Genomic DNA, 25,742 nt, shown 5'->3' on the forward strand with positions numbered 1-25,742 from the left:
TGACATACCTTAAATCTATAAGTCATATGCTTCGCTTTTTTACTGAACTCATACATACTATTGTAAATAATCAACAAAAATAATTAATAAAGTGATTTGCATTACTTTTTTCAATAAATCAGAAAAGTTTTTTGTGCACCAATGGGTCTACCATATTAGATGAGACATTCTGATGAAGGCATTTCTTCAAGCTGTAAATGCTTTTATGAATTTCAGTGACAAAATGAGAAATTAAACCCATTCCGTGTGCTTGACATTTACCAAAGCTTTTAAGAAACAGTTTTTAAATGCCTTCAATGTAAATTTTTTCACTGGAAGAAAAAAATAAAGTCTTTATTGCAGGGAGTTACAGTCTAGGCGACAACTGAGTGAAAACAGAGAACCAGAAATGCACTAGCTCTCAGGCTTACCTCAAACTCAGCGTGCTTGTGGACATCTTCAGCTCTTTGTCGGTTTAAAATAAATTCTGCTTCATTTGCAACACGCACTATATGGTCTTTCATTGCATGACACAATAATCTGAAATAAAAAAAATCAGAATTAGCCTTTTTATTTGATGTATTTCAAATAAACTATTTCAGCAGATTTACTTACAATGGAAAAATCAATGAAACTTCTGTAATTAAATTCTGCAATTAGTTGAAATAAAGAAGTAATTTAATGTAAATTTTTCTGCACTGTGAAAGCACAAAAAAATCACATTAAATGGAAAAAAAAAATGTTTCCATTTATTATTGAAGGCAAAAGTTCTTTATGGAAGAATATATTTTGAGTATATTTTTAACAACAGTCTCAATATGAATACTGCACTGTCACTTAAAAAAAAATCTAGAAAACTGATTAAAACTTTTATTTGTACCATTAAAAACATTAAATAGAGGTATTCCAGTTTCAGTCTTAAAAAGTAATTACTGAAGATTTAAAATTGAAAAGTAATATCAATATCTCATATAGTTCTTCAATCACTACTGTGAAAAGTAATCATTTTTCCATGTTTTCAAGGTATCAGAAACAGACAATCTTACTCAAAAAGGAGGGAAAAATAGATTAAAAGTGGATTGAGACTGAGGATGGCAGGCAGTCACATTAAGACTTTTCTAAAGACCACAAAATACAATGAAGTGCATAACAAAATTGCATAAACAACAGTTTAAAAACACTCATGTGTTTTTGGGCAGCAAGAATGGAACCAACTGCTTTCTTGTCCCTACAGGCCATATCTTTGATTGGCCATTATATTAAAAATTACTCTGCTCTTATCAGCAGGGAGTAAATCTCTCTCAGGATGCAATGATCTGACAGGTCTGTTCAGCATCAGGAAGAACTGCCTATTTTTCTATGAAAGTGGAACATAGTCTGGGATTTTCCTTCTTACAGCATCTTGGAAAGAATTTCAGAGTTTCTTATATTAAGGCTGTGACATTTCTAGAAAATTCAACCCTAAGCTGGTGTTTGGTGTTAGAAGCACCACAAGTAAAATTCATTATTATTAGATATAAAAGTCATCATTACTAGACCTGTAAGACAGAAAGACCTGTAATACTAGACCTGTAAGACAGAAAGACCTGAACTCTTTTTCTGCCTCCTTTGTTCTACTGTCTGTGAAGAAAGGAAATCACTAACCCTGAGCTAATATTTAATATGTGTATATGGCAGGGGAAACCATAAATGTTTGGGCCTTTGTTTTAGACATGAAGAAAAAAAAAATAGATCAAGGTTTTATAGTGGATATTCATGTTTTTAATAACCCTTTTTATTATATCTAATCCTTTGCTATTTTAAAGCAAAAAGTTTTTTGCAAATTATAAGCTGAAAGGCCAAAGTTGCCTACAGTGCAGTCTTCAAAATTTAGCCTCATTTTTTTATCTACTCTTCTGGAAGATATGTTTCAGAATTTTATTACTGTTAAGTGTTCATATTTTTATGGTTAAGATGTAAGTGTAGGACTGTCCTCAGGTATGGATTAGGAATGAACATTAGTGGATGTCAGGAGGATGGGGACAGATCTTTCCTTGTGCCCAGCAACAAGACAAGGGGCAGTGGGCAAAAAGTGGATCACAGGAAGTGATCCAGAGAGGTTGTGGAGTCTCCTGTCCTGGAGAAATTCAAAAGCTGTCTGGATACAATCCTGTGCAACCTGGGATATCTCAGGATTATTTCAACTGTGTCTTGCCAGCTACTTTATGCACTCTCACATTTCTATCACTGATTGGGACTTCAAGAAAAAAGATTAAAAACTGTATGAACATTAACAAATTAGGGTTATCACAAAAGAGAGGACACATCCTCTTAGATGTGTATCATTGATTAAATTATATGGTATCAACGTGTGGTAATAAGAGACATGCTGTGATTCACTTACCTTAGATGCTTGTATGCACCTAAGGTAGAACTTCAAAGACTATGTGAACAATGTTTTTCCATCTAGAAGACCATTAATAATCATGCTAGTCCTAAAATCACTTGACAGAATGACGGACTTTGAAAAAAAGAAGGGTGAAAATCCAGGCCATCATTTAAAAATCTTGTGTTTTTAAAGAAAGATGCCTTGACCCGGATGTTTTGATTTGCAAGTGCAAGAATACAGGGCTGAAAACAGAAGCGTAATAAATTAAATCAGTTAAATTTGTCATCACTGAGAGGCAGCAACTACAAGGTTGCAGAAGCTATGTCCAACAAAGGTTTTTGCAAAGGTACATGCTTCTGTGCTTCTTCTGCTTGTCAAAGGAAACTTAGCATTTAAACTTTAAAAACTCTATTAAAAATAATATCTGGTATTGGTTTTTAGTTTTAACTGAAAGCTACTATGTATTCTCAAGCTACATTCCTACTAAATAAAAGATGGTCAAACTCTTTACTGAATTAAAGCAGAGCCAGCTAACCCAGAATCTCAGATCTATATGGACACAGCACTACACAGTGTACTGAGGTTTATACCTGATGAACAAGCATGATAATGTTGTCATCCTTTGAATACTAACCAATTTATCTATATCCTGAATAATTCAATGCACAGCATAAGTTTATTAGAAAAAAAAAAAGAATCCTCCAAAAGTTCCAAAAAAACTTTTTGGCTTGAGAAAAAAATGCCTACAACTTCTTTATGGTTCTCAAAGGAAGTAAAACAAAATTAGTCAGAAAGAATCCCAAATCAGGAGAAATCTTACTCTCATTAGTATGAAGGACTTCCAGTACATTAAAAAAAATAATATCTCCCTTCCCACACTAAGAGAAAAGAACAAGGGTCTCTAGGTCAGCAAATTCACTCCTTCATTACAACAGGCAACTACATAATTTAAAATCTTTCATAAACTGCCTTTAGCTTATGAAAGGCTTTTTTATTAAATCTACTTCTTGAAATGTGTTTTCATTATATGAAAATGTGATTGAGTTACTTGCCTCCCACAAAATTTTGGAAGGTTCTCTGAAGCTTAGAACCCTTTTCCTCTCCAATCCAAATGTATTCTTCAGCAGTCTTTGCTGTCTCATTTTACACAAACCTTGCCCTTAGGTTTATACAATTCTTCCTTCTTATGATCTCCTGGTAGTCTATGTGTTCCTATTCCTAAGTAAACCAGATGTCTGATTTTTCTTGGATGGCAAAACAGTAGGTAAGAGGAGTTTTACTAATATCATAATTAGATTTTACCTTTTCTGCAAGTGCATATCCAAAACTGTCAGCAGTATTCTAGACAAATTCTGTTGCTATTTACATAGTAACATTAATGCTGCATTACTTCAATGGAAATACCCTTTCTGATGCAATTCTAGAATTGTTTTCCCCAATTCTGGGATTTTGCACAAGAAAATTTCAGTGACAGATTGGTCTTTTACCTCAGATATTTCCAAAAGATGCATATATTTTCAAGAATATGAACACTATGTACTGTTACATTATAAAAATATTTATATAGTACATTACACTGTATAGCATTTATATTAATGCAGTGAAACCCACCCAGTATATCCTGATTGATATTTCTGTTATCTGCCCAATCAGGTTTCTCATCCACAGTTTTTTACAGAGCATTCTATTTTTTGGGGAAAAGTCTATTATCTCTATCTTCCCCGGACCATCATCCAGACCTGAGTGACCAATCCCACTGAGAAGCACCTGGAGGCACAAGAATTAATGTATAATTACTATACAAAGGGGTGATTTAAAATTTGAGACCTTTCTAATTTTTGCTGTCCTTTAGAAAAAAACCCTTTAGTGAGATCTCCTTATCATGGTGACTGAGTTATACCCACAGTTCTCATTCACATTTTTAAATCCTCATCCTGTCTTAGCAAGCACCACCCTCGACAGACTTAGTAGCTACCTTAAAGTTGAGACAGTAAGGAATCAGGCCTTCTGGTCATATTTATAAATTTCTACATATGTAGTACTTCCAAAGGACTAAGGAGTTTTATGAGAAGTTTCACCACAGCCCTGCTGTACTTTTTATTCTCATTTCCTTCAATTAATGATTTACCAAAAAAAAAAAAAAAAAAGCCTTGAGTAAAAAAAGTAAAAAATTGACCTTGAAAAATGTTTGACTTTACCCTGTATGACCATTTCTTTAGTTGCACCATTGAAACTTCTACCACTATTGAAGATAACTGTGCTTGCCAGATTGGCTGATCTCAGCCAAGAACTGATAACCAGCAAAAAATCTTAACTCCTCTTTGTGTGGCAATCCTTACTGCATAAGGTGGAAATCAAACATGACCTAACTTTACATTTCTCTTCACCCAGACAAGCTTGACTTATATTAATGCCCACAAATTTATAAACCACAGTTAAAGTTCCTTTACTAGGAAAGAGGTTTGACTTGGTTTTAGACTGGATCAAAAGAATTTCAGTAAGGAATTAATCAACAAAGAGAGTCTGAAATCACTTGTGCCTCAAATCCTTGTACAGGAAAATGAGCTTTCTGTTCAGACAACGGTGGAATTTTCAGCTCAAGATATGGGTGAAAAACTAATTAAAATAAGTTGATACTTCATAATAAGACTGTCAAGGCTTAAGTATCTGTAGGAATAAATGGTGGGGTGCATTAAGCCTAAAAATGGAAAAATCTCAGACTTTTGAGCAAGACCAGACTGAGGCAAGTTTCATAAATATGATTTATTTGTAAATAATGTTTGGGAGTAGATAAGAAGTTATTTTAAATCCATGTATCTAGCTTTCCAGAATTCTGTCCTCAGCAAAGTTACTTTAGAATTCCAGAATGCTTACAGGTTAAAGGAAGTTGTGAACAAGTATGTGTAACCAATCAGAAGCCCCTGTTTTACAGATAATGGAGTTTAAAAAGGCTGGATTGTGGAGTACCACGTTTCATGAAGTCATTCAGATAAATAGCCAGTGCCAGGAAGAACTTTTTTAGAGTTTTGGAAACAGAGATGGTGATAAGACTACAAACAAACTGTATTAGAAACCTGTAAAAAATATAAGATGCTTGCAGCACATCTAACTGTGGATTAAAGGGTTATTTGTACACCTATTAGAACTGAAGGATGAAAATTCTTGTCGCACTCACTATCCTAAGCTGGGTTTTGCTATCCTGCAGTCATTTGTTCCTAGTAATAATCTCACACAGAGAGAAAGTGCTCATAGCTTTTATGCTGCTAGGCAAAAGGATTGAGCTTACATTACTCAGCCTTTTCTTTATTTTAAACAAACTAAAAAACCCAGATCATTCCCAAACAGCAATTTTCAAAAAAGTTTATCAAATGAACATTTGTTATAATTTATCTAAGGTCTTGCTTCCTCTATTCATTCCTGAAGTTCTGCCAACTCACATGTCCAGGGAAACAGATGTTTCTCTGACTTACTTTCATCATATGCCCATAGCTCTATTAAAAAAACAAAAACAACTAAAACCAAAACAAACAAAACCAAAACACACAGCACAGTGTGGAAATGTGCCATGTTTTCATCAAACAGTTCTTTTGACAATTATTATTTTTAATAGCACCCATAAGGAATGAAACCTATCATTGCTCCTGGTATCTGTAATAGGATAGTTCATAAACTAGTCTAAGTTGAGGAATTTGAAGTTCCACAAGATGCAGTACTGCTATGAATCTTTGAAAGTAAATGCCTATAAACTTTGCAAAGTAATGTCTAGTACAGAGGCTTCATTTCTTGCAAGACAGCAATGATGAAGAATACCCTAGATAAAAGTTTGAAATTATAGCATGCAAACACTGGCTATTCAATTACAACATAAGCACACTGACAAGACAAATTTCATAGAGAGTAACTATAATTGTTTCAGAGATGTCTCAGAAGCTGTAACTGATTCAATAAAACTCAGAGATGACTATAAAGAATCTGTTCCACTCCCATAAAGACTTGTTATTTTGCAGAAGAATTTTCTAAATCAAGAGGAATCTGTCTCTTTGTAATAGTGACTACCCAGTAAACATGCATGACCAGCAGTTACAACTCAGATGGCCTTTATCTCGGGATTAGGCCTTTATCTCAGCCTCTACTTTCAGAAATGATCTGATCAGGCAATGCTAGAAGGGGAAAGGATACCTCAAAACTTCTAATAGAGCTAAGAACTGTAGGTGTACTGACCCCACAAGTACACAGATGGTTACCATAACAATGCACACTTTCTCTAACACAAAGTATTTGTCTGGAGCTAGGACAAGGACAGCTATAGTAAGGAATATGAGATTATGAATAACCACATCTAAACAAGGGACACAAGTTCACTCTTTATCTGGAGTAGAAATATGACATTCAATGCCCACTTTTACAGAAGTATCTATGACAGGGATCCTCTGCTAAAGGAAGATGATATCTAGCATAAATTTCCATAAAACAGCCACAGTTAATCAAGGATTCCTCCAGTCAAAAGTTACACTTAGTGAAGATGACAATAAAGCAGAAGAATTTGGTTATATCTGTCAAAGGCAGAATAATCAAACACTTTTGCTTTTATTTATGATTTATATGTTGCTGCTTCCCCAGTGTTAATTTCTGTCTATATTTGCATATATTGGATTTTACACATCACACCATAATCCTTTGCATGTGGTAGCTCTGAACTCCATATAGTCTGATGACCCAATATATTTCTTTCTTGGATGATTTAGGTCAGGTCCCCATTCTGTCCAGTAATCAAGATCATGGACAAAAGAGAAACAAGGAACAGCATCCATTTTGGACCCTAAATCAGTTCTTTGAGAGCTATTAAGAGACCCAACTGCAAATGCACATCATAAATCAAATATGGAAAGTGGCACTATAGATATGCCTTTTAACACATGCCTGAACATTTAAGTATTGCAGACATTGAAAAATGGCTGTGAACTAATTTACCACAAACCAAACATATCAGAATTTTCAAACAGCAACAGAGAATGTCCAAAAGAAAATTTGATGTAGTTACCCCCGCAATCCCAGTTGAGGTAACAAGGAAAAAATATGTCTTTATGAGCCTCCTTCCAGGAGTGAATCAGTAATTCATCAAAATTTAAAGAAACACTGATTTCCAGATTGTTTAAACATCCTGTTAGTTTTTTTCAAAATATTTAAACAAAACAAGGTTTAAAAGAAAATGGCTTCTTGTGAATTTTAGGTATGCTCAGAGGTCCATGTAGGTGGATATGCTAAAATATGTATTTTCATGGCTAAAGGCAGAAAGCACACTTAGGTACAGAGATGGAATTACAGGAGCAAAGTTTACCATTTTAAATATGAGATTAAATTTATATTAGAATTAGACTACTTCCCTTTAAAATGAAGAAATGTAAAAATAAAGGAAATTATTTAAATGAAAGGAAAAAGATAATCTCTTTAAAGGGGTGAGTGTTGAGAAAGCTTAATGGGGGAAGGAAATAGATTATGAGGATAGTAATTCAGCTCTGAAAGATGAACAGATCATGACCTATAAAGTCCATCTCTTAAGCAGGATAGACCCCTAAGATATCCTGCTTGTCAAAAACATTAAGATAAGGTACAACCAATTAACCACAAACTTTGGACCCTGTTTAAGTAGTAAGTCTTTTATCTATTTAGTTGTCCATCACTTCAGAATGTAGAGTTCTAACTGCATGAATATTGTGGGTACATGAATATCGTGGGACCTTTCCAGTGTCAAGATAAATTATGTTCATTGTTTCTCTTGTGACCACAAATCTGGCTGTTTTATCTTTTATATCACAGAAAGCAAGCAGGTTCACCATGGATGGTTTCGCTTTGGTAAATCCATGTTGAATTGTTCTCAATTAGCTTCTCTTTCAAGCCAGAAAGTGTTTCAAAGGGACTTGCTGCACGGTCTTCCCAAGGGCCAGAAGAAAAAATGACAAGCTTTTCCCTGGGTTTTGAGGAATGTTTTAAAGATGGGTGTAACGTATGCCTTTCTCCAGGAACCTGTAACCTGCCCAAATTTCCTTGACTTCTTGGATCAGTGATCAGCCTCGCAAAGACTTTCATAACCACCAGATGTACCCTATAAGGTATCATGGGTTTGTATGGGACAAGTTGCCCCAAGGAACTCTTGACTCAAACCTTATCCACTCTTGGTAGATGTCGTCCTTGAACCCTTTCACTAAAGACAGAGCCTTGATAAAATTTAATTAAGATGGAGGCAAATAAGCCATTGAGCATCTCAGTGATATCTGTGACTAAATCATCCACCCCATTCAACAACAAGACATTTCCCTTGCTCACCCTACTAATGAAGCTCTTGTTATCCTTGTTATCTCTTCCAAGTTTCATTTCCAGCTGACTGCTGGCCTTCCTGACAATATTTCTCACGTGCTCACACTTCTAAATTCCTCGTTTCTAGCCAGCTTCCAGTCCCACCTCCTATGTACTCTTTTTGCATCAGAGTTCTATAATTTATTTTCCTGGCTGAACTACTCTCTTGCTACATATACATTTTCTCCTGTTCCTGCACTTGGATAATTCTGTACTTAAAAATCTGACACCTTTTAGAACTACCTTGAAGGAATACATTTACCTCCCATGGGATCTGATTGACCTGCTCCTGAATTGACTAAAATTTGTATTCCTGCTACTCTCAATCCTCACTTCCCTCGGGGCCTTGAACATCACTGTTTCATGGCAAGTACAGCCAAAGGTGCCATTAATTAATCACATTCAAAAATAATTCTTGCCTACTGGTAAACAGCAGATCCTGCTGTGTGTCAGTCTCATCTGTCTCATCATGTCATCCCCAGTCTTCAGTCATTGTCTTCCCTACATGCATGCCACCTTGTTGCACTTCCAGAGGTTGTCAGGAAGGTTAAAGACCCTCATGGATAGCTAGGATTTGTGATCCAGACACTTCAAGGTATTTAGAGAATGCTTCTTCCTTTCCCTCACTCTGAATGAGTAGTCTGTAATACCACTGTGACTCTCATTTTGTCCTACATGCTATCAACCAGACTATCTTCCATCCCACTGAAGAGCTTCAAAAATCTGAGCTGCTTCTTCTCAGTGAAGGAAATTCTATCTCCTTGCTTTCTCTGGCTACCTTTTCCAAGGAAACTGCCTATTGTAACACTTCTGCCATGCAGTGCAGGCTGTCCCACCAAATCTTATTCATTCCTCCCAATGACATCATAGTTTTGTGATTTCATGTGGAGTAATTTCTACTTCTAGTTGCCCAAGGTGTATGCCTTTGTATACATATTTACTTGAGGTGGGTGCTCTTATCCCTTCTTTTTGTCAACAAGCAGCCATTTTCTTTTGCCCTCATCCATCACTACTCGACTTAAATGTGGGCCATTGTCTCCCTCACATATCATGCCTAGAATTCTTTTCATGTCTCCTTTCACAGCCAACATTGTAGATGCATCCAGCTCTAAAATTATGAAGTCTGCTTATGTGTACACCCCAATGTAAATCTGAAATCCTAATTAAGCTGCTGTTAGTGAAGCTCTTGACATGTGTGATGCCCTCAACATCACTCATTCATAGCAGGAGACTGATTACATAGAAGCATAAAGTTCAAGATTGGAACCAGGATGTCACTAAATCTTTCAGGTGCATTACATACCTTGAAAGAATTAATTTAAATCTGTAGTCAGATCTCTTGTTACACAAAAAGTTGTTACAACAGTTCTATTTTTAGAAAACTGTGTTTTAGAAACCAGTGTTTCTGTATTGAATTCCAAAAATATGTTATCCAGATCTTCCAAAAAAAAAAAAAAGCATTATCTATACCGAAAAACCACAGAAACAATAAATCAACCAATTTAAAATGAAAATGCAGTTTGTTAAAGTAACAGGAATATAGTTGTAATTATTTAAACTACACCTGTACTGAAATATTTTGTTAAAGAACATTTCTAATACATTCAAAGATCCAAAAGGTACTTAAACTATTTCAAGAAGAAATAACAAAAGTTAGGTACTCAGAAAATCACCTTATAGCATCCATATCTGAAAATATAGATGTTTAGCTGAACATATTAAAACTGTGGACTTTCACATTAAATCTAAATATTTTCATCCACATTAAAAAAAAATAATATTTATCAAAACTTTTGATTTATTTCCCAGGTCTCAAAATCTTACCCAGAAAGTCCTTCAAAATATTCTTAAGTCTTCGTTTTGCTTTCAATAATTTAAAATTCAATCATTATTGCACAGTGATTATATGCAATTTTACATCCCATTAACCCTGCTTTGTTTTAATTATAAAGATCCTTTGTTAGATTCCTTTAAATGATCCAGTTTATAATTTCAGGTTATCCTAGGGAGCACTTTAATTCAGCTGCACATTCATCAACTGTTTATGTCCTGTTAATTGTTGACAACTGCACAATTGCATTCTCTAGCTATGATTGATGAATTGCATTCACAAGTTTAGCTATTAAGCAGAATAAATATTTATAACAATTCTCAGTTAAAGGATTGTTATCTTTGTCCCCAAAAGGGGAAATTAAAAACAAACAGGCTGATTGCACAGAAGAGCATTCCAGTAACACACACAGTTACTCTAAAACACCTCTCTGAGGAAAGTATAGGGAGGAACTGTCCAAGGGCAGTTTGATTAGACATTCCTATGACTCGATTTAAGGAGTGGTTTTAAAATTATACTTATTTTTGTAAAGTCATTGTTAGAGGGGATTAGAAGGTTCACTGGTATCTTAAAACCTGACTGCTAAATAAAAATATGCATATAAAAATATGCAGATAAAGGATTTGCTCAGAATGTTCATTTTATCAATAGTGAGCATGCAATAATATCTGACCTCAATATCCTGGCTGAGTAAATAAAAAATGTCCAAATGGTATTGCATATTATTATGTAAGAACATAAGCTTACTATAAATATTGAGCCTGTTGCCAGGTAATATTTCTTGTACAATGTACAGCATATGACCTACTCAGGTGAGCCCTATCATGGTGTAAAAAACTCATATTTGCACTTCATAGCAAGAAGAATTTCCAATAGGGTGGCTTACATTTCCTACTGCTGTATAGCACTATGACTTCAGTGTGCACAGGGAATCCAGGAGAATTTGTACCAGCCAAATACTGGGTAATAACACACTCCTTTTCTTTTTGATACTCCTACCCCTGCATTTCTATAGTCTGACATTTTCTAAATTTATTTTCAAACAAATGTGTGATTTAAACACCGAAATATCAGCTAGACAAAAAATATCCTACAAAGAGAAGATTTGATACTTCATTTGGCAGTGAGATATCACTGGTGAAAATAAGAAATCACACATAAAATGACATTGTTTGTCTTGGGTTCTCTCCTACAAGAAGAGCCAAAGAGTCTCCCTTTGCTTCCCAGCTTGCTGGCTGGAAGTACTGAGAAACAATGCACAGAGTAGAACACATAGAATTAAAATTATTTTAGGACTGATAAAAAAATTCATTAAAAATTTCAAAATCAAGGAAGCTCATATAAACATAATGTCATGTGTGGTTTACAGGACTCAAATTGGCTGGAAATTCTAGATAAAACAGTAATGAAATTACAGTATAGAGAAGTATGTCTGTAAAATGAATGCTGTGCTCCTAAAACAGATGGAGCAGCAGATGGTTTTACAGATTGGGCTCCCTGGACTGTCTGGGTAAAACAACCTTGCTGCTCTGGAGAATGGTGGTTCAATTCTCAAATAACGCTAAACTTATATATGGCTCAAGGGAATTCTATTTCCTTCTGTCAATAAACAAATTTTTCAAAATTTACACACTTCAAAATTAAATATTTACTATATAAAATATCTATACAATAAAACTCTTAATTAACATGGCTTTTTCAGAATCTTTCTGGAACAGATGGTGAGGAAGTATTATCACCCAATGGAATAAATGCAAAATGACTACTTGTTCAAAAGCTTTAAAATTCATTACCTTCCTTCATTGATGAGCTCAATAAATGCAAGTCCTGCATTCTTCTGAATAGAATTTTGCCATTCCTAAGAAGATAAAACATAACATGATCAAAACCCAAGGATTTTAAACCATATTTTTGAAGCTGACCCTGGTGACTTTCTAAGGAGATTGAATTTAGGCAGAACTTCTTAATTCCCCCCAACACTCCCCCCCTCATCAAAAGAATGATGTGATAATTTAGAAACTATAATTAATTCAGATTTTCTTATAAATTTCAGATGGTCATGTCTTCTTTTTCACCCTTAAGCAAGCTTTAGTTTCCCCTTGTCCAGAGAATAAGAAAAAACATCTTGTTTCTGCAGTTCATGCAGTCACCCAATGAACATTAGTGCAGCAAAGTACCTTCATGTTGCTTCACTGCTACACCTTGTACATTTTGTTATAAAGGACAGGCAATAATCTGTGTAAAATCCATCCTCATAGAGTTCAATTTTTACTTCTTTCTGATTATTAATGAAAACAAACCCAATACAAGAAAACAAACTAATTTTTTAAAATTGTTTTACTGTTACTATGGATTTCCAAGATGACATTTCAAACTAATCTAAACCACCTGATATTAAATTTATCAGGATTTTACTTCATATACTGCTAAGTTAAAGCGAAGTTTCACAATGCATCACAAATAGCTTTTGTCATAAAAACTACTGCTTCTCTCACATCAAGAATTCTGATACTTGAGATGAAAAAGGGTTGATCTCTCTTTCCAGCAAGTAAAGATTACATTCTTTTGCAATAATTCCTTAAAAATTTTCATTAAAAGCAATAAAAACTTCCTCTGCATTATAATGAAAAACAAAACCAGTACATTAGCTGGATTAAAGAGAGATTTCCTAGACTAAGACTATATGCTGTCAATGGGTAGAGAGTTACAATTACGGAACTATTCCTTTAATAAATTATTTTTTTTTCCAACAGTTAAAAATCAGGCCAAAATTCACAATTCTTGTTCCCTAATGTGGGTGAAAAAAGATAGCTTTGCATAGATAAGGAAAATTTCTCAAAGAACAGCTGTGCAATCTAGTCACTAATCAGCAAAGTGCTTCATACTGATTATACAAATTTACAGATTTGACCAAGTCATGCATCTTAGAAAAAACCCAACAACAGCAATCTAATACTCATGATTGGTTTTATAAAAGGCAAGCTACTAAAATACTCCAAAAATTAACATTTTCTTGACCCGTGGCTCAGAAGGTAACTCCTGGTTAGGGAAGACAGAGTATCAGCGTCCAAGCCTCTAGTTTATGAGCTAAAAAACCATTGTTACAGGTCCTTTCTTCAGTGTTGTTGATTTTGTTATTTTTAAAATCCAAGCTAATGATAAACCTAATGATATCACTTTTGGAAGTAGTTAAATCATCTGTGTAGAGTAGAAAATCACTCTGAGAAACTAAGAGTGAAAGAAGTCAATTACCTGAACACAGGCATCTTGAGAATTTTAGGAAACAAAAGTCTGTGTTGGAGATACTATTCAAAGTATAGCTTTTGTTTTTGTTTTTTTTTTTTTTTTTTTTTTTTTTTTTTTTTACCAGAGCCTTTTACTGTACACTATAAAAACCACTATCAGTATTTTCTTTGGAGATGTTTTTGTGCACCACAGTTGCTATGACTTTGCAGTCAGGAAAGAAGTTGAAAAGAGAGAAGAGAAAGGAATAAAGCCTTCCTAAGACAGGTTAAAGCAAACAAGGCAATAATATTTTTAAAAAGAAACAGAGGGTCTATCTGTATCTGAAAAAGCCCAAGAGATTCTTGCAAGTATTTTGTGAGGTCTTCCTGCTCAGTGCAAACGTCTCAGATTCTGCAGAACATCCAAAATGGCTAACTGGATTTTATGTGAGATATCTTAAATTGCCTAAAAAGCCACTAAAAACGTCATTGATATGGAAGCAAACAAATAACTTCTTATATCTCCATAGGTGGAAAATCTCAACAATTTATCTGAAGTAATTATTAATGAAAAAAAATGTTTGAAGCTTTCTCAACTATCTACACAAAACTAGTGAAAAACAATGATACAGAACCTAGAAAGAAACTATGATTCATGGTTCATGCACTGTTGCACTACAAAGTAGCTACTACAGGATTTATTAAAGACTCTCAACCCTCCATTAATCCACAAATAAGGGAATAATCATTACTGCCAAAATTTTCTATCACTTTAAGGCATAATTTAACAAACAGATTCATGTTCCTGAGATATATGTGAAGAAGCACCTGGTTTTATTTTTTTTTCCATTTTGTTTTTAAAAGATGCAAAAAATAGATTGAAAATATAATTTTTCAGTGCCAGCACTAGAGTTGCCTTTGCAATGACCATTCAAGTCATTGCATGTATTTTAAGAACTGGATTAAGACGTGGAACAATTTTGTTTATATTCTCTTGGATTACAAAGTAATCTTTCTCTACTCCAACATGCAAGAAAATGAGAAAAAAACACCAAATGAAATGGATGCAGGGACAGTAGTTGGAAGATTTAGGCTACAGTCAAGTGGAATCACAGCATAGTCATGTGGTTATTAGCAGCTAAGTGCTTCAATGACTAGACTACATCTCATGTGGTTTTGGTGTAGCTCATATTATGAATCTTCTGAGCCTTTGAGCAAGAGCTTGAAGCCTTTTCTGTGCCTCAAAAATTATGGTGGTGACTACGTGCTGAAGTAAAAAGAGCCTTTGACAAAATCATGTATGAGACAACTACCTCCATACAAGAATGCATGGATCTTTCTTCCCTTGGGGATCCTACTTGGTAGGGCAGTGAGGATGACTCAACAAAGTGTGGTGTAGAAGACTCAGAGGCTGTCTAGCACTGACAGTGTTCAAGAATGAAGACACCATTTCTTTGTACTAAAAATAGAACAAAAATTTAGTTTTTAACTTTATTGATAAATAAATGAAAAGAATTGTCTTTGTGCATAGTCACTAAACATGACTTTAGACATTCAGTTCAATTACTTCTGGTATGGATTTGTTGTAAATTAATATTATGCAAAATTCCATTAAATTCTAGTAATAAAAATGTACTAAATTATTAGGATAATGGAAATTGACACATTCCTTAACTTCTCCTCCAAATCTATTCTGTCATTGCTTGACAAGTGTCAATGCATAAAGAATGCATCAGTATCATCTCCTTGAAAGAAAGTTCAAACTGAAACTTGTTATGAAACTCCATGCAGAGGACAGGCGATGAATAACACAATACAAATACTGCTTGAAATTCAGTTGTTTTCCTATAAAACATGATATTCACTCATTTACTGTCTGATATCATTACAATATTTACTTTTTAGTATATTTTACAAGTTCTATTTCTTGAAAATTCTCCAATCTCCAGTACACACACAAAAAAAAAAGAAAGAAAAAAGAAAAAAACAGTCCAGGCATCTTAAATTGATAGTGGAAAATTTGCACTGGAGAAAAGTAGTGGAGAGGTCAAAAAGGAAAAACTAGACTTGGTATGTTAAGAACTTATTTTAGTTTATATTTCTTTCCAAATAATATTTTGCTTACAATTTTTAAAATTTTTATTCATGATGTCTAGAACATATCTTAAAAAAAATCTTGTGTTAATGTAGTATAGTTATTAAAAAAATGAATTGTGATTCTCAGAGTTCTCTCACCCTTTCCACTCTCTGCAAGGAAGTATAAATTTGTGTCAAAAATGTCAAGTATCTCAAAGGAGTGCAGTTACTGAAACAGAAAGATACCTGGCATAGTAATAATCTTACAATTCTCCTTGAACTACAGGTGCTACTGTGTCAATTGTATCTTCATTGGACTTCTCTTTTCTCCATGTCTTAAATTAATTGAGGTATTTTTTTTTTTGTTATCCTGAACATTTAGTGAATTTTCTAGTCTAAGACGCTGATAACTCCATCGATACCTCAATTCTTTGATCACTACATTGTAATTAAAACTTATTGAGACAGATGAAAATCTATTATACCAACTTTCTACTTTCTAGACCCTTAAATATATTTGGTGGAAAATTTTGTATGGAGCTGAACAGGTGATAGCTTTCATCTGGAGAAGGAAATGGAAACTATAAAAATGTGTTTGCAATTCACAACATGCATGTAATTTAGCTAGGGTTTGAATTCCATGTTGTGGAGTTACCTCCTAAAATCACCAATAACTTCCTATCCAAAAATCACCAATAACTTGCTTTACTTCATTTAGGAGGAAATATTCAAAAGAAATGTTACATGATGTACAAAATGTTTTGTGGTTTTTTTATGGCAGAAAACCGTGTCCATTAAAAGCAGGTAAAAACAGGAAAGCTGATTTCAAGACACAGTCTCATAAATTTTTGAGATGATTATACTGCTTTTAAGTTCACAGAATTTTCCCTTCCAGTCCTAGAAGAATTTACCTAAAGATATTGGAGTCTGAAAACCTTGCATTATTGTTTGGAATGAAAATCAGATCTAAGAATTCCAGTAACACTGCCTGTGTACTTCTCTCATACTCACATATATACTGCTGATAGAGGATAAAAAAAATGTATTCTTGGTCTACTATTTCAATAAATTTGGGATCAATTTTAGGCTTTTGTAATTGGTCATCCATTTTAAAAGTGTCTATTTCCCACAATAAGCAAGCTGCAGAATGACTGACGACATCCTCCTGCAAGGAAATTCTGCAAGTTTTGGAATACTCCTGGTCTCTGGCCAAATCCCAGAAAGGAAAAGAATGTGAAACTTTCATAACACTATTTGCATGAATATGAATTTAATAAAACAAAGGTAATAGAAAGTTTTAGATTATGGTTTTACAAGACTACAGCCTCTATTCTCTTGACTTTAAATAATATGTTAATTTTTCGCTTTCTTGGAAACACACAGACCCATTGCCCTTCTGATCACCTGTGGTAATTGCCCAATTTATCTTGAAAATGAAGTCAAACATTCCCAGAGGAACAGTTCATAGGTATAGTGGAAGAAAAAAAAAAAACAAAACAAAAAAACCCTACAATTACAAAAACATTTATATTATTCAAACACTAGGGAAATGGCCAAATTTATTTAGAAAATTAACCTTCATGATCTTGTAGAAATTCTGCATAGCTTCTAATACAGGCAGAATATATGTGCAACAAGATACACATTGCTCCATGATTTCTAGAGCTCGCCTCCTGACTGGAAAAATACTTTTTTTTCAATTAAGAGATGCTAAAATTATTATAAACAATATATACGCTGTGTATGGCAATTTATCCTAAATGCTTGTCCATTTTTTACTCAACCACTCTTTGATGATAGAGATGGATAACTAATTTGAAGTCTTCCCAAAATGAATGAATAAATAAAGAAATCTTTGTATGTACAAAAAGTACTCTTCATATTGTCTCCATTATAGGGAACCCACCAAAAGCTATATTTATTATTTATGATGGGCTCTAGTAATGAGCTTTGCATCCTTTCTCAGCCCTTGAAGAAATACCAACTCACTCTGACTTTCTATGTATTTCCTCCAGGTCTCAGATCCTTCTCAATTGTGTAAGCAGCTTTATAGAGAAGTCAGGGGAAGACACCTTGCCACATTAAATACAGAGGCTGATTTTTACACTTTACTGATTCTGCCTGTCTTGCCATGAATCCAGAAGTTGTTCAGATCAGGTGTGTATTCATTAATATTTTTTGACAAAAGTACTCTGAAACGGACAGGCAAGAAAAAGGGCCAGAAGTCCCTTGATAACTCTGGTATAAGATAAAAAAGAAAACATCTTGCTTATTACTAAAAGCAAAACATAGAATTAGTTTTCCAAATGTATGGGAATCTGTACAGACACCTCACAAAATAATAAGAAAGTAAAATCACTCAACAAGTAGGAAAGAATATACTAACAGTTTCCATTTGAAAGTTAGATTATCAGAAGCAGATTATTAAGAGATGAAGACAGATTGGGCTGGAAGACATTCTACATATGGACAGTCCAAGAAAATCCTCTGATACCCCTTTAGTGTATATTAAAAAAAGAAAAGGTAATAAAAAACTATCAGCTTTTGGAAAATAGTTTTCTACATAATTTACCAGGATTTCTTAAAGCAGGTGAAAAATGCTGAGGGAGGAAAAAAATCAAAAAAATAACCACAAAAAACTCTCTTCCCCAAAAAAACACTTAATTTTAGAGAAAAAATATAACAAACAGATAAAAAGAAATTTTTTTGGCTTCTCCTGTAGCTTGTATTAGAGTTCATTTAGGAAATTACACTAAGTGTATAACAATCTATTTGTGGACAGGCCATGTGGTGGATTATGAGGAGCCCAAAATCAACATTAGAACCTAAGTATGTGTTTAAGCTGTACCATATTTGTACTGCATAAAGACACAGATTAAATATTCCTTTCCTTTTGATGGACCTTTATGTAGTATAAATAGGATGAGAATATTTTAGAAAGTACTCACTTCACCTACAAAGATTTTGGTTATTGAACCTAAATTTGAGCCTGTGGTAAAATGTGAAGATACAAAGCCTTATTTTGGAGCAACATTGCTGAAAATTTCATACACATTTCTAGTGGCTTGTCCAACATATGAAAATTTATTTTTTTCATTTATATTCACTTCCATCAAACGCCAAAATTCCTTTTTTGTGTCTTGACTCTCAGAGACAGACTGTCTTTCCTAGAGCCCCAGACACTGATCTGCAACCTGCTATAAGCTATTGGTTTTATGGCTACCTTAGAAGCACAATTAGTTAAAAATAACTTTTTTACTCAGGGTTCATTTGTGGTTTGATGTGGTTGTTTCCACCACTATGTATCCTAATGAAAGGGATCAGTAGTAATATGGAGCTAGGCATGGAGAAGATATGGATACATCTGGAAGTGTGATCTTGGCCAGAGACAAGCCTAAAGTGACCACTAAAACTGTAGCCTAAGAGTGTGATTCCATTAGATGCAGAGATCTGAATTACAGCTTGCTGCCATGAAAACACGAGTTGTGTTTTCTCTTTTCTCCTCTGTGCTCCCAATTTTTCAATCCTGAATCCTTTTCTCTGAGTAGCTCTGGTGGCTGCTCAGAGAAGGCACAACAAGGCTCTTAGCTAAAGAACCACTAAACCAGGGAACAAACGTCTGAGCAGTTTTCACCTGTGAGTTAGTCTTGTAGATATCAGAACTGGTACGAAAGTGCTGTTAGCAGAGAAGAAGCTGCAGGATGCAAGTAGTGTAGCAGATACAGAACTTTGTTAGCATAAATGTTTGAAAGATATGCTGGAAAAAAGGATTACTGAAACGAGTTTTTGTATGTTTGCACATGTGTTTCTATGCATCATTCCCCCCTGTAAAATCAAATTTCAATTCAGATTTTTGCAGTGATATTATATGCAGAGTTGTCTCCTATTTGCACTAGTACGAAAAAAGAGACAGTGGATAATGCAACAGAACAAATACGAAAACACAAGCAAAGGTAAAACACCCAACTTGTTTCATGATAAGGAAAAGAGATTTAAAAAATTTTATCTTCATAGAAATTTGTACAACCAACCCTAATTTCATCACTGAAGTTATATCAAACTTAATTTCCTAAATACATTAAGTTACAGGTTTTTTTTTCCCTTAGATTTAAGGGAAGCAGTTATTATTTAACTTATCTTCAGCCTTTCCCATTGCAATTGGTGTCAAAAAGAAAAATAGCAAACAATTCTGTAACTGTTCTGCTGTCACAGTTACTCTGAAAAGACTATCACTTACTTAAAAATTATAGACTATGAGAACCCTAGAAATACCTCTGGAGGGAGATTAAGAAGTATAATTAAAGTTGAATCTAATATTAGCAACAAGAGCAAACAGACAAGAAATATTACAAAAAAGAAAATTCTATAATGAAAAGTAAAAGGTTTCTGCACAGCAGAGCTAGACAATTCCCCCTTAAACTCTCATGCAAAGCCATGAATACAGTATATTTAGTATCAAGAATTGTGCACTGTGCTTCTACTATATGAATTGCATATTTCAAGGCTTTTTCTGGTCAGTGGGACCAGAAAAAGATTTTTTTTCCCTTTTTTTCCTTTTTTTCCCCTTGATTTCTGTGTTGATCAATTGCCAGTTTCTAAAGAGCTATCCCATACTTTGAAGCAGAAGATACATCTAGATGTGCTAGTGTCTACTGAAATCCCTGCAGTGCCTGGTTGATGGGGCTTTCTTTATTCTCAGAGATACAAAAACTATCAAATTTCCTCTCTGAGGATTCCCTTTGAATTTACACCAGCCAGGCACATCTTTGGGGTATTTTTAAAATTTGTTAATTGGTTTTTACATCTCTCTGTGGAGTGGGACAAATTTCTTGATAATGTTCTGAATTTTTTCTGCCACTTAGGATTATAAGGCATTTATCCTTATAATAATTATATTTTTAAACAGACTGAGTAACAAGATGTCTTAAAAAATAAACCAGTATTTTCTTTTTAAGAAAATTATTTTCTCTTGTAAATAGATGAGATACAGAAAATACAAGTGGCATGAGAGAAAACTCCTTTGGGACACAACTACTCAATTTCTTCAGAAGCTGTCTCCCCAAAGAGAGGAATCTGCAAAAGATCTGGAAGTAATTAGAAACTATTGTAGTGTTTTGGTTAGGAAAAAAAAAAAAGAAAAAATAATATTAAAAAAAGTAATTGAAATCTAGATCTGATGTAAGAAGGAACTACACTGTAAAAATTGATGCATTTTTCTAATACTGCATGGCTTATTGAAGAAATCTGCCACTCCAACAGCAACACAGCTGTGAACATGCTCAACTGGGCTGAGGGAACAAAGACCAGCTAATCAAGCACAGATATTGTCAAACATAACACATCTTCATCCATTTTATGTTAAAACAGACTAATTTCAAATAGAAAGGCCTATCTTAGGAAAAGTGAAAATCATTATATGTTTATTCTCAATTATTTAGAAAATTTTTTCAAGTGCTTGGATGTGTGATTATGGTTTATATAAGAAATACAGAAATTAAAACCTTCAAATTAAGCTAAATTTTAATCTAGTGCAGTAGGTGTTACTAGGAAAAGAATATAATACAATTACAGTACAAGAAAGATTCTGAAAACACAGACTAGTGCTTTTTGCTCTTCCCCAAATCTACAAATGATATAACATCCATACAGGAGTTCCTTTAAAACTTAAAATGTATTTTTCACAGAAACTCCAAATTCCTTTGGGGGAAAGGCTTGATTGCATACTCCTCAGAGCCTAAAAGGCTGCCCATATGAACTGAATTATCCATGACATGTACCTTCAGACATTTGTAATGTGATATTTCATGTAAATTTAGACCATACCTAGAATGTGAGCCTCTGGCAATGTTGATTTTATTCAGGAGCTCAGATAAGAAAAAAAATTCTGACATCCTTGCTAATCTGTAGTCGTTAACATGGAATTTCCAACATAAAAAGCATAAAAGCATCTAATTTGCTGTAGCAAATGAAAGGAAAACAAACTTTGCATTTCCCTTTCCTTTTCAATGTCTAAAGTTACCCTGTTCTGTGCAAACAAAATTGTACTTTTCAAAGATTTTTATTATCACCATCTATCTTTTGAGTGACACTTTTCAAACTTCCCCACATAATCTGGAAAATGTCATTCAATTTAAATATGAAGGATTTACCCATGCTAGGAAGAAAAGCCCTATTTACACAGGAATTATTAAAAATGCACTAGTTATATACTTTAGGCAGAGCTATATACTTTATGCAGCCTTTCCAGTTCACATTGCTTAATTTGTCATAAGAAAAAACTCATGTAGTCTATCTCTTCTTTATATAGAGATGAGGTATCCTCATTTGCCATGGACATCTCCTATGATCCTAAATTCAAGCTCTGCAAATACTAGACTGGATTATGATATTTGGCTGTTATTTTCTTCTAGTTAGTTTATGTATTAGTATTTAGCATATAATAGCAATTATCTCGGATTTTTTTGACAGATAGTTTTCAAATGTAAATAATAAATAAAAAAAAAAAATCTTCCCTGTTGATGAATAGAAATACAGACTGGTCCATTTACTCCTATAGGACAAACCACTATATTCTGTGGAAATGCTACTGTTCAGAAGAATATTCCAGAGGTCAGGAAGGTGAGGGGAGGAGACTGCAATTTGCACCACTACAGCCCCCTGTTGACCAGTTCCTGTAGAAACAATTACCATGACTCCCCCAACAAACACTACAGACTTAGCTCCTGAAGTATTTCCTAATAAATGGACATCCAGAGACAAAATCTTCCTTATTTAGAAGACAAGAAAATAACCCTGAAGTATCAGACAATGTATAAAAATGAAAAGCTTGAAATTTCCCCAAGTAATTAGGTAGATGGAAAAGAGTTCTTCCAAGCAAACAGTGAAGAAAATAAATAAATGTTTGAATCGTCAAAATGATTAGGCTCTTCCCATTACTCTAGGTATAAAATGAACTTTATTTTTGAAATACTTTGAAATAAACCCCAACATATATGGTAGTCATAAATTGATTTTTGCTGCATTTGTTACACAGCTTTACTGAGATGTCTAAAGAAAGAGCATTGGAGAAAGAGCTTAAATTTCTCTCTCTTCCTTTCAATCAATATTTGAGGCAAAGTTTCATCTCTAGGGCCCTTAATGGCAGGAATTCCTGGAGCCAGCAAATGAGTAATGTTAAACCTATGATTAGATGATGAGGCCATCAAAGACACTAGACCCTAATGCTACATTCCACTTTATTCCTGAGAACTGCAGTAAAACTGAAGGCTAGGGAAGAAAGGACTGTAAGTTATTTTTTCCCTTGAAAAAATGTTTCAAGAGCTGTTAAAAATAAAAGAAAAAAGTTGTATGACATGAACACTGAGCTCAAAAGCCTTAATGGATCTTTTGGAATTTTTTTGGAACCCAAGACTTCACCATTAGGTAACAAATTTTTCAAGTACCCTGCTAGAGAAGGTTTGAAGTTGAAATCCCACTGAGGATTCCTGCCAGGGATATATTTTTCTTTTACTTTTCCCTAACTGATATCCCTCTAAAAGAGGAAGAAATAAAAGGAAGAGGAAAAAAAATACAAAGGAAAACAAGATTTAATGATTTCCTTATGACACAAGCTTGAAGAAATGCAACCTACAGACAGGCAAGGTAAGTTGGAACACTCTCCCCCAAATCTACTTGTAAATGTTTATTATTTTCAGACAGATTTCTCAAAAGTAGATTTTAATTTCAATTGTGCCTAGAAACACCTTTGTTTACAATTTGTTTTTAGTGTATGCTGTCAATGTGCAGTAGTGAATGCTTAAGAAAACATGCAAAGAAGTAATTTTCTTTGATAATTATATAATAAGTTAACCTGGGAATTTTATTCACAAACTTGTTTTGAGTTGAACTGGTATTATAGTTCTGTGGGGAACCCGGTTCATGAAATGTTCTTATAAGTTTTTAGAGAAGTATAAAAACTTGCAAGGTTATTTGAATCTGTTGGGAAACCAGTTTTCTTACATCGTACAAAGTGAACAAAGTTCTAAAATGTTTGCTGTTAACTTCTTATTGGCAGTTTAAAGTAAAAGGATATATACACAATATTAGCCAATAACACTTCTATCAAAACAAATAATATGAAAATTGAGATATAAATAATACAAACAATATAAAAAACTAGTTTAGCTTTCAATATTTTATTTTTGAAAGCATTTCAAAACATTAATTAATTTTTATTCCCAAGAAACCCATTACTGCTGTGTTAAAACCCCAAAAATTAACCACAAAAATTTTACGTAGAAATGTTCTGCTTCTGCCAGTTCTTGAGGACTACTTAATCCATGTTCTGCTGCTTTTTATATACTGACAGCTACGTAAAATATTCAATGTTATGTCATGTATATCAAAAGTACTACAGTCAGCACAAAGTAATGCTTTAAAAAAATCACTAATTCAAAGATAAATTTCAACATAAAATTATGACCACAGTATCCTACTTACATAATCTACATAAGAACAGGAGGAGAGCTTATACACAGAGAAAATTAATAACATACATCCATACACTTTTAGAACAGAAATGCAAATATACCTCGTATGCCCTGTGAATACAGAAAAAGTATAGAATGAATATCTAAAAAAAAAAAATCTACAATTTATATATCACCAGAAGAAACTAATTTGGTTTTTCATTTGTAACAAAATGGAAGAATAAAACAAATTGCCAGACACAATTCCTTGGCTGACAGTGATTACGCAAGAAAATTAATACAATCAAAACCAGAGAATGTCTTACCTGTGAACAAAGCAGCATAACCAGTTCAACCACTGAAGTACTTGACTTCATGCAAACAAGACCTGCAATAAACAGTCAAAAATTAGTTTAAAAGATGGTGGTATTTAGATATTATAGCTCCATTGTTCCAGAAATCCATAAAATATATAAATTTATATTTTTTATAATGCAGACTAAAACAATTTTCAAGCACAATTAACTGAGAATTTCAGTTTCAAGAATATTTAAATGTTCAAAAGAATCACCTGGAATAATCTAGACCAGTTCAGGACAGAATGTCTTCTAATTATTTTTGGCATTTAGCTTAATTATTTAAATAAATAAATATCAGTACAATCCAAAACAGTTTAATGCATGATAAACATAAGTTAACAGCTTTTGAATATTAAATAATGTAAATTCATAAGAATAAAATGATCAGTTAATAACAGGTAAAGAATAAAGCCTCTGCTTAGATATAATTTTAATTTTCATCTAGTAATCGATTATCCTGTAATTGAAAGCTTGAGTATTGATGAAAGAGGCATTCATGTGAAATAATATTTTTATTAAAATCAAACCCCATAATTTTATTATGATTTTATTAAAATCAAACCCCATAAACAAAAACATTTTTGTTTCTTGAAACAAACCTTGAATTATGTAGTCTGTTACTCAGACTTAAAATAATAAATACCTAGTAACATTGTCACTATTGCAAATACTCGTTTGCATCTTTGGAAATGTAAACTTACTCTCTGAGAGAAGGATGCCATATCTAAGTATTTTAAAAATTAATTGTAAGGACACTTGCAGGAAATTTAATTTCTACTGTTACCTTTACATGTGCTAGCTTCTGTTATCTAACACCATATAGACATTAATATGATGATTTAGGGCATGGAAACACTTTGGCTGTGTTATAAAAATGATAAATTTACAAATAAGCTTACAAGTTAGGGGTAAATAGGTGGCTGGAAAGCAAGCTGATGTGCTTTAAGATGGTTTCTACAAACAGCGATTAGAGACAAAAGCACTCCTACATGATAGCATGTATATTTATTTTGGGTAGTGGATAAATACCCTTTTGTGCCCATTTTACTAACAAACCCATCCTTATTGTACAGCAACACAGAACAAGCTGTAAGAAGCCACCAG

The 25,742-nt window shown here is 33.6% G+C and overlaps 1 protein-coding gene across 5 annotated transcripts in view; it reads right to left on the reverse strand.

Moving 5' to 3' along the window:
• NBEA (neurobeachin) overlaps positions 1-25,742 on the reverse strand; it is a 451,486-nt gene that overhangs the window by 219,888 nt on the left and 205,856 nt on the right. For all 5 annotated transcript variants that reach the window (XM_021541930.3, XM_021541926.2, XM_021541925.3 and 2 more), the window contains 3 exons: positions 24,606-24,667; positions 12,326-12,390; positions 411-519 (listed from right to left, as the gene is read on the reverse strand). In XM_021541930.3, coding sequence (XP_021397605.2) covers positions 411-519; positions 12,326-12,390; positions 24,606-24,667 — 236 coding nt within the window. The remainder of the gene's footprint in view (positions 1-410; positions 520-12,325; positions 12,391-24,605; positions 24,668-25,742) is intronic.

The sequence above is a fragment of the Lonchura striata genome, chromosome 2, assembly GCF_046129695.1.
Source record: "Lonchura striata isolate bLonStr1 chromosome 2, bLonStr1.mat, whole genome shotgun sequence".
Classification (NCBI taxonomy): Eukaryota; Metazoa; Chordata; class Aves; order Passeriformes; family Estrildidae; genus Lonchura; species Lonchura striata.